This window comes from Fukomys damarensis, unplaced genomic scaffold (assembly GCF_012274545.1).
Source record: "Fukomys damarensis isolate Sample0158 unplaced genomic scaffold, DMR_v1.0_HiC HiC_scaffold_12, whole genome shotgun sequence".
NCBI classification, from domain to species: domain Eukaryota; kingdom Metazoa; phylum Chordata; class Mammalia; order Rodentia; family Bathyergidae; genus Fukomys; species Fukomys damarensis.
The window spans coordinates 9,504,651-9,515,322 of NW_022900924.1; the positions used below are offsets into that span (position 1 = coordinate 9,504,651).

General features: G+C 46.2%; 1 protein-coding gene across 1 annotated transcript; it reads right to left on the reverse strand.

The window, feature by feature from the left end:
- Positions 1-71: 71 nt before the first annotated feature.
- Mlec (malectin) lies at positions 72-10,666 on the reverse strand. Its single transcript, XM_010604175.2, has 5 exons — positions 10,567-10,666; positions 2,809-2,987; positions 1,974-2,150; positions 1,826-1,883; positions 72-430 (listed from the first exon to the last, which is right to left on the reverse strand). The coding sequence occupies exons 2-5, from the start codon at positions 2,971-2,973 to the stop codon at positions 201-203; spliced, it is 630 nt and encodes a 209-aa protein (XP_010602477.2). The 5' UTR covers positions 2,974-2,987; positions 10,567-10,666; the 3' UTR covers positions 72-200.
- Between the last annotated feature and the right edge of the window lie 6 nt (positions 10,667-10,672).

Here is a 10,672-nt window from a genome sequence, read left to right on the forward strand (position 1 = left end):
TCCACTTTTTTCCTTTTTGTTTTTTGTTTGTGGGTTTTTTTTTTTTTTTTTTTTTTTTTTTTTTTTTTTTTTTTTTTTTTTTTTTTTTTTTTTTTTGCAGGGGGCAGGGGTTCGTTATTGTGAAAAATACAGAAACCAAAACCAACATATTTGGTTTCTTTCCCACTCCCCTCCACCCTGCTCAGGATGGTCACTCATTCTCACAACCGGCAGAGGCAGAAGAGGGTTGGAATGAAGACTCCAAAGGCCACCAGGATGGGAAACATGAGGCTGCTGTTGTCCGAGGCATAGGGGTTGGGTGTGCGGGGGCCCGACTGCACCCGGTTCTTATTGGTCTGTCTTTTGGGATTAGACCCTTCATCATATTCTTCTTCTTCTTCTTCCTCTTCTTTCTTCTCTAACCCTGGATGAGGCTGCAGCTTTGGTACATCTAATACAAGAAAGAAAATAACTATCAAGCAAGGCTCACCACAGCATTTAAGTAAGACCCTTACGAACAGCAAATGAGCCTAGCAATGCATTCTGGGAGGCTAAACCAGGAGGATTACAGATCCATGCCCAACCTGGGCAACTTAGTCGTGACTGTCTCAAAATTTTTAAAAAAGCTAGGGATATAGCTCAGTGGGAAGGGAGCTGGGGAGACTCCTGTGACCTCCTCAGTGTCCACAGGAGGGAACAGAAATAGCAGACATAGTCTCTAGCTACAGAGTATTATGAACACCAGTCTCCCTCAGATTTAACTAAGAAGCAAAAGTCCTGCCCACAAGGAGGCTCACTCTCTCTCTCTCCCTTTCCTGCCCCACTTTTCTTTAGATACCCAGATTAGACAGGGACAATGACCTAGTACCCAAAATTTAACCTCTCAAATGCCCCCTCCTTCCTCCCATAGGCCCCAATTAACACAGTAACGGAAGATGAGTCGATCTACAGGCTTTTGGGCTCTCGACCCACACTGCACTTGTCCTGCCTCTTCCTTGGGGATTCAAGCACAGAGCCGTTTGGTGCAAAATAGAATCTTCCTAAATGTCATCCTATCAGTGTTAGGGGGACAGCAAGACAAGAAGATGAGATCTTCAGTGCGTTCAGATGAGTTGGGGAAAGGCAGAAGTGGGATGGAGAAAGACCATTTAAGACACAAGCTTTCCCTGCAAAAGTCAGCCTGGAAAGCTGGCAGCCAGGATAATCTAAACCTTGAGAAAAAAAGATACCTTGGGCTGGGTCCCAAGTTCAAAGTGACATTAACAAATGACCTTTAAAAAAAAAAAAAAAGATGATCTTTCATCTCAGTGTAGTCCAGCAACACTAGAGTCAGAACCTACCAGAACCCTAAGGGATTTTTTCTTTTGCTGCATTCCCCTAGAAAATAGGTATCAAACAAACAAGGAAATGGAACGAAGACAGGTTCTAGGCAATTCCAAATGACTACCAGAATCAGGCATCCCAACAGGGACCATAATTAATTCAGGTTTATTGGGAAGTTAAAAATTTTTTTCAAGATGGGGCAGGGGATGTAGCTCAGTGGCGCTGCACATGCCTGGCAAGCGCAAGGTCCTAAGTTTGATCCCTGGTGTTGGGGGGGGTCCCCCAAATGAAACAGCTGATTAAATGGTAGCAGAGAATATGAACACAGAGCAGTCTCCCTTCAAAGCCTGTGGCTAGTACCGCGCAATACTTTGTCCTCACCCATCCGACTCTGAACTGCCCACTATATGGCTTAAAGGCGTTTCCAAAATAATGACCTTTAACTTAACTACTTATTTCCCAAGGTTTGCCTTAACCTGAACCTTCAGCACAAGTCAAAAAGCAGGTCAAAAGCACAACTTACCATCCACGGTCCCAGCCATGATATAGAGTGCACAGACTTTGGGATTGTCATAGTACCCCTAGGAAACAGCAAAACGGGGTTAACCCCACAGGGCAGCCAACACCTTCCCCTCACCCACTCCCTCAGCCCTTCCTCAGTGATGAGTTACCTTGACAAACTCAATGTAGAGTTTCCCTGTGAAGGTAGATACCTCCCCCTGGACACTCAGTTTCCCCTTTCTGATGCTCATAGGGATGATTTCATCGTGAGCCGTGCTGTGTCCAACACGATCAAAGATATCCAAGTCCTTCACCACGACATGGCCGTTCAATCGTACATCAAATACCTTCCAGGGTTAGAAAATAAAACATCAAAACCACCAGCCTCCAACCTCTTCAAGGAATTGGAGATCATGCAACTGCCTGGGCTTCAAGTTCAAAAATAATTTAAGAAATGACGAGTCTGGGTATATTCCAGGGTGATTAGAGTCCATTACCTGAGCCAAATCAAAACCATGCTGCTGGTACAAGATCCCAGTGAAGAATGTTAACTGTACTGTATACCTAAAATGTACCAATAAACTCAATGAGGAAAAAAACCCAAAAAACAAAAACATGTTGCTTCACTGCTAAGGAAGTTTCATACAAAGTACAGAAATACAAAGCCATGGAAAGGAAGAGATTTACAGAAAAAGGCAGAAGAAAAGGATAAGGCTACAAGAAGGTGCTGAAAACTAAGGAGGGGAAAAATAACCAGGAAGGCCATAAGAGGCCCAGTTAATAACCAAAACTAGTATTCTGGCACTTCTGATGCCAACCCCCAAGGAAACCCCAAGCACAAGTCCATGGGCGATGCAACATGGCTTTTCTGGGTGCAGAAGGAATCTACCATCCTCAAATTCATCTCTCCTTCTGGGGAGGCTCTCACACTTTCTGACCCCGTAACAGAGGACTGTCCCAGCAGCAACATCCCTCTGGTCAAACCGAGGCCCAACCAGGCCTTACCTTTTGCTGGGACTGTGCAAAGTAGACTTCAGCAAATTTCAACACCAGCACATAGTCCCCCTCTTCTTTGATGGGCACTTCGTAGCCAAAAGTCTCCTCATTGTACCGCTCTGTTTGATACAAGATCTGGTCCTCAGGATTGGAACGCAGTATTGGCAGTTTCATGCCGTAATCGGAGGCTGAGGATGAAAGACAAAGAGAAAGGACGTCAGAGGCAAGATATAAAAGGGGCCCCAATACCACCAGAAACATTTCCAGGGCAATGCTAATAACCCTCCTAGCAGAAGAGGCCAGCCCCTCTGTACCTGGCTCCAAGCAGAGCTCACACAAGGGCCGATCAGATAACCATTACCATGGAGGAGTAACATGAAAAACAACCAGGCACTAATCACCCAACAGCCCTTATAACCTTCACAGCAAGCTTCATGAAAGCGCACTGCAATACCTCCTGGCTGTCTGAGAAGGACAGGAAGAGAACAAGTCCACCTCATTACGTGAAGAAACCGCTGCGAGGCAAGAGTCTGGTTCCCGAGCGGGAGAGAGGCAGAGCAATCTCCTGTAACCAGGCGACAGTCAGGAACTCAAGCAAGGTGACTCAGTCCATCAGAAAAAGCAGAGTCTAAACAGGATTATCTGGTTGGGAATGTCTGTATTGTTTTTCTTATAAATAAGATTCCAATCACTTCTCAGCCTTTTGGCTAAGATTCCAGCTTTTGGTTTTCCACAATTTTCCATTCAAAAAGATCCAAGGCTGGCAAAGAGAAACAGTTCATAAAAAGAAGGTGGATGTGTTCTAATTTCCTTTAGGTCCAACCAAGCTGCTTCTCGCAGACTCAAAAAAGCTCCACCAACTCTCTTGAACATTTCCTCAGTTAAACCAACAGCAAAGAACACTCTACTGTAGCTGCTGTAGCCAGCAGTGCCTGGCAGGTAGTGGGCACTGGCCATGTCCGCTGAATGAGCAAATGGCAATGGCGGCGACGAAGAACGGGCCTGCAACACAGAGACGCCACGCCACTGTCAGCACAGAGGCTACAGCACCTGAAGGAAAGAGAACACACTTCTCTGGCTTAAGATATCCAAGTCCTAGGCCAGACATGGTGGCTCACGCCTGTAATCCCAGCACGCGAGAGGCGAGGCAGGAGGATCACTGTGAGTTCGAAACCAGCCTGGGCTACACAGTGAGTTCCAGATCAGTCAGAACTACATAGTGAGACCCTGTCTCAAAAAACCAAAAAAAAAAAAAAAGACATCCAAGTCCTGGGCAGGCACCTTTCCTATTTCACAAACTGATGAGAAATAAGGCTTGGTAAGAGAAAAAAAGTTACCTATCTAGATGTGGTGGTACATACTTGTAAACCCAGTACGCTAGGGAGGCTGAGGCAGGAGAATCGCCATGAGTTCAAGGCCAACATGATCTACATAGCCTTGTCCCAAGGGGAAAAAAAAAGATTGCCTTTCAATCTCACAAGGTGACCTTGAAGGCATTTGACACTGAGATCCTGAGCAGCATTCTCAGAGCTTTTTCTGAACCACCAAAATTTCCAGAGAGGCTGTGGTAAAAGGTAAAAGATTAACTAAGAGACCCAGTGGCTGAGGTGAACACCCACCCCCACAATAAACATAACTGTTAACAATTCCTGTAAGCGACACTACTCATGAGATCAGATGGGCTGATGAGACAATGGGACAGGAAACTCAATGCACTTTCGTCTGACTTTTTCTTCCTATTTCTCCTCAAGAAATCAAAGAAGGGTAGCATTACAAAGGATGCACTGCCAACACCTCCCAGCTTTTTCCCAGACTCAAAAACCCATTTCCCTGGGACACTCACCTTTGAAGACTAAAAGACTTCTGTTTCTCTTCCAAATGAGCTCTAAGAATTTCCTTCTGCCATAAGGACTGTGATCCTTACAGATTTGGAACATTAACTAGATTTGATTTACTGATACACAGAAAATTTTGTGTGCATGTGTGGGAGGTCTTTATTTCTTGCCAAATGGAAAAAGTAAGAAACTGACAGTAATATAACCTGTGGCAGTCTCAGTCCCATGGCTGCGAACATTCAGCCATGTGAACAGAAGTTACCTAACAACCTTAGAATTACTTTTAAGTATCTTCCCTTTAAAGCCCAAGTGGCCACTCTAAAGGAACTGCCACAAGCCAACCTGCATTCGCCAAAGTCCCAAGAGATGGTACCAACAAAGGGATTCTTTCCTCCTCGGCCTTTCACAACTAAACGGATTTCTCTAAAATACAATGACGTATACAGTCAGCACACTGAAGTCGGCACTATAGCTTAGTTAACCAAAAAGGAAAAATGCCAGAGGGCCTATGATATGCTGCTTCTTAGTTTTCAACAATAAAGTAGCCAGCCTCCTTGGAAATTTCAGCCCAGGTTTTATTTATTTTTTTGTTTGGTTGGTTGGTTTTGGTTTTTTGAGACAGGGTCTCAAAAGTTGAGACTGTCCTAGAACTCTCCGTGTAGCCCAGGCTGGTCTTAAACTAACTGCGATCCTCCTGCCTCAGCCTCCTGAGTGCTGGGATTACAGGTGTGCGCCACCACACCTGGCATTTTTTTTTTTTTTTCAGCCCAGGATTTAGAATAAGACAGGCTTGGATTTGAATCCCGGCTCTGTCACCTAGTAAGTGATGTTCAACAAGTTTTTTTCCTAGTTCTATTTTCTCACTTATAAAATTCAGATATCAGCTGAGCATGGTAGCACATGCCTGTTAAGTCCCAGAATTCAGGAAGCTGAGGCAGGAGGAGCTCTGTGAGTTCAACGCCAGCCAGAACTACATAGTGAATTCAAGGCCAACCTAAATTACATAGTGAGACTTAAATGTCTCAGGAAAAAAAAAAAAAAGGCAGCTATCACCTAACCCATAGAGCTGTGATGATAAAAACATCTATGAAGAGCTGAATACAGTGGGCCTCACACGGAAGAGAAACAGGGAGACAACCAGGTATGCCGCTAAGTCAGAGCGTACACACGAGTACTCAGCAATCCAGGCACTCAACCCCTACCGCCAACAGAGGGAAGCCTGGCTACTGCTGCTCCACTGGCAGCAGACCTTGGCATCATCCACATGGCGCTGGTTTTAGGCGCACGCAGAATGATAGAGTTGTGGGGTCGGGAAGGCTACCACCCACATTTCAGAGGAAGGCCTGGGAGGCCAGGCAGGGAGCCCCTGAGAGGGCCGTGTGTGACGCCGAGAGTGTGAAGCTGAAGGTGCAATGGAGACCCCAGAAGTTTGGAGAAACCAGGAGCATGGACTGTCTGGGGAAAGCTGCGAGGGAGCAGAGCCCGCCTGAGAAGCCGTGGGAGAAGGGCCACGCGGGCAATACCACCCAAGCCCTTCGGAGTTCACAACCTGCCACAGATGGCCTCAGATTCTGGAAATGGAGCTGTGGATTTAGTGTTTCCTCTGCTGGATTTTGGACTTACTCTGGCTCTGTTCCTTTGTACATCTTGGAATGGTAATGTCTATGTCCCGCCATTGAACGTTGGAAGTTGACTCTCTTTTCATTAGTAGGGGGGCTTGCAGAAAAGAGTTTGCCTTCAATCTCAGGAGACTTGGACTTCTCAGCAATGCTGAAACTGCTAGGACTTTGGCAACTCGTAGAGATGGACTAAATGGTTTTTGTGTAAAGGAAGGCACATGAGTCTTTGTGAGGCCAGGGCAGAGTGTTACGGTTAGGGTCTAGATGTCCCCCCAACCTCAAGTGGCCATAGGCTTGATCTAGAGTGTGTGAAGCTGGAATGGATTCATGGTGCAAGGCTAGGCTCAAGGGCACTGGGATTAAGGGTGAGTGCTGCCCGCCCTAAGTGGTTTGAATAAAGGGGGCAGGGAGACACCGTTAACTTTTCTTGTTGCCTTTGCTGCCTTGTGTGCACCCCGTTGTTTCACCTCTGCAATGCCTGTTTGCCATACCTGCCTTGGAGCCAGTTCATTATGGACTGAAACCTCTACAAACTGTATGCCAAATAAACCCCTTTCCCTCTTGCACACACACACACACACACACACACACACACACAGCACTACATAAGTGCCTCTATTCTGAGGAGTTAAGAGAATGAACTAAAAGAAAAAGGGATGGCAGGGGATTTAGCACAAGCACAAAGTCCTGAGTCCAACCCCTGGTACCAAAAAAAAAAGGAAATAATAAAACTAACTGGAAAACCTGTAGCTGGGAAGCCCAGAATGAGCCAGAACCTGTTCTATGTGAGACCGTGGCCATAAAGTACTTCATGGAGCACCAGCACCTCTCAGCATCCTCACACTAGGCCTCCTGATCACTGGAATGGACTAAGACAAGGAAAACAGGGATTCGATGACCTAAATTCTCTACCTATGGATTTCCAGTACGTGGTGAGGGGCTGTAAATGAAGGATGCCTGCGAGGGACAGTACAAGGAAAGCATTCTCAGAAAATCCCATGGCCATAAGCAAATCAGAGGCAGCAGTGACTCTACCCCTCACCCTATCTTTCAAGCTGTGATCGCTCACGCCAAATTCTTCCCCAGCCAGACGGAAAGCTGCCCAGAAAGGGTCTTCCTTCAGACTACAGAATTAGTAATGCGATAGGCTCAGGTCCCCAGCCAGCATTTCCGCCCCATGGAGTCATGTTCTGCCCTATTTTTAATTCCATGTAAAAGGTAATGGGGGGGGTAGTGACTCAGCCTACTCTCGACAGAAAAAATTTCAGTCACGTCAGAAAAAAAAAATATTTTTAATGTCAGAAATTTCTAAAGCATGAAAAGTATTATTGAGAAGAAAAACAAGGCTCAGGGAAATAAAATAAGTTCCTCAAGGTTATACAACTTTAGCAAGTATCTTCTTCTTTTTTTTTTGGTATCGGTGATCAAACTCCAGTCCTTGTGCTTGAGAGGTAGGCAGCGGAACCACTGAGCTAAATCCCCAGCCCTAGCAGGTATCTTTCTACAAAGAGGAAAAGAGCCTTTCCGTAAAAGTCAAGCCAAATCTGTGTGCCCTCAGGCCAAACAGTGAGGTGTTTTCCTACTCAGTAAAAAACCCACAATAAACAAGTTAAATACAACCTGGAATACACTACCTGCCAAAACCTCAAGGTGAGTGTGGCTGACCATTTTTTCCTTTTCTTTTAACTTTTTGGCAATATTAGGGATAGAAATCAGGGCCTCCACATTGAACTCTATGTCTGGGCCTTATTTTTTATTTTTAGACAGGGTCTTGCTAAATCACTATATTACCAGGCTGGGAACTATAGACCCACCTGCCTCAGTCTCCCAGAGTGTCAGAATTACAGGTATGTGATACCATGACTTGCTCTGAACCACTTTCTAGAGTGCTATTTTCACCTGATGAAGCAGATTGAAAAAAATGCCTTTCCCAGGCTGTCAACACTAGCTATCCTCAAGGCAGAAATAAAATTCCAGTAAACATGAAAGTACCTTTGAAAGCATAAGCAACCAGGTGCACTGGCCTACAAGAATGCGGAACTACAAAGAAACCATAGAAAAACAGCAAGTTCAAAAGCAGGCCAAATTCTTATCTGGACTAACTTGGCAACCAATACCCGAATTTATTATTCATATAATAAACGTGCTTTGGAAGGCTGGAAACAATATCACAAGTACATGGGAAAAGAAGTAAAACACACAGCTTCTACAGCAATTAGTGTAAATAGCTGCATGAGGCCAGGGTCTCCAGATACCTGGCACACCCTTATCTAAGCAGGGCAGAGGAGGAAAGGCAGAGCAAGCAGCTGCCCTTCCTTTGGTGGACCTGTCTCCCGTGCACGGAAGAAACTAGAAAGCTGATTCCTGAGTAGAAGCTTAAGCACACCTCGGCCCCAGACCTACTGCCAGCAAAATGCTACTCTCAGGAACCTGGTTAAGTACAAGATTGCAACAAGCTGGTCCAAGCTGTATGTGGCAACCCTCACCCCTTTGCTCCTGATCCATGCCTTAATGGTGCCTAACTCATATCCGGAATGGCAGACAGAGCAGAGCTCCAGGCCTCCCATCATACAATGCCCCAAAGACCAGTGTCCAAGATAGGACTCAACATGCATGAGCTCTGGTAGATCTCGTGTAATTTTACCTGTTACACTAAACTCCTCCCAAGGAACTGCCAAGGTGAGGATGGAGAGCCTGGCTGACTGCTGACCAGGTCAAAACAAACAAACAAACAAACAAATCCACACATGTTCCAGCAAATTAAATCAATTTCTGACTAAGGTACCTGAGAACTATTCATGTGTGATCTGTTTTATCCTCTGCACAGGGGAACTAACAGAACAAAGTAACCAGCGAAAAGTCTGAAGACAAGGTCTGCACTACTACCCTTGCCACTGTTACCTCTGTTATTTCAAAAGGCAAAGTTCACAAACTGTCTCTAGTTTCCTCAAACGGCTCCTTCCTCCCTGACCACACTTGTGAAGAAAGAGGAGGTCTAGGATACAGATAGTAAAGACCTATGAAGTGTGGCTTTGCCTGCTGCAAGCCTGGAGCCCTGACTCAGCTGAACCCAGGCTACTAAGGCTTACATGCCAGGGCCAAATAAATTCCAAGACAAACACAGAACTTCAGAAAACAGCCCTGTGTTCCAAGACCTTCACATGTAGGAAAGCAAAAAACTCCTAATATAACAAACTTCCAGAACACAAAGTTAAACTCTTTAGTAAAAGCCAAATGCCAAATCTGGACAATGTGGAAAAGAGAGAAAGTCTGTCTCTTAGTCGTCTGGAGTGGCATACTGCCAATCTGGCAGCCTCTGAACCCAGAACACAGCATAAATCTCCTTCCAACGCATGAAGCTAGGAACTTCCTTCTTAAACCTGTTTTCCAATCCCATTTACAGCAGAAACAAAGACTCCAGAACAGATTTCTCCCAAGAGAGGTCTGAGGGTGGAGGGTGGCCTACATCAGAAACCCCTGCTTCAGAAACCCAGGTTGCAGCAAAGAAAAAAGAAAAGAAAATCCCTTTATTAGGTCTGGAATGGATCTATGCTTTTAACAATTCCTACACAAACTATCTTTAGGAACTGTGAAGCTCTGTAAAAACCACAGTTGCTCAACCAGCGAAGTGACAACCACTTTCCCCCTAAACTGGAATCATGCCCCTGGGACCACCTGGAGCAGGCGGTAGCACTCTGTGATATTCAGATCTTACACCGCATGACCCAGTTGACACAATGGCACCAGACTCACAGGCAGGATGGCTGCAATATACCACCACCCCCTGGGTGGCTTCTACTTTTAGACGCACATATTCCTCACCCCAATGGAGGGTGGGAGAAGGAGGAGGCTACCAGCAAACTTTCCTGGCCCAACCTCTTCGATGATTCCTGGCTATTCTGGCTAAGAAACAAGACCCACTCCTACAAAAGGGGCAAGAAAAGTGATCAATGATTTCTGCGTCTGCAAGCATCTACCTGTAACTGTCTCCTCGAGGCCTGGAAAATGAGGGGGCAGGAAGTCACCCTTGTCTTTACTGTCTCAGCTTGGTCTGGGGTAAGGGATTGAGAAAATGCAAGATGTAAGGTCCAAATATAACTTCGCGTCCACTCTCTGCCTCGATCGCAGTTGGTAGGTGGCTTCGAGATGGTGCTAGGCCCTAGGCTCAGATCATGTGCCTTAGGAAACAGGGCAGAAACTTCGTTCGAGAAGTGGCCACAGAGTCGAGGACGGGGCTCAGGGCCTGCATCTATCCGCGGGCTGCATCCCGCAACTCGGCCCCCGGTCCCGCGGCTCGGCGAAGAGGGTCTCACCTCGGCCCACCCGGCCTTCCAAAGGGTCCTTGCGGAAGTGGATCCCGTGCACGTCCACATGCGCCTCGCCGCCCGCGTTGACCGCCCAAATGACGCTCTCAGGCAG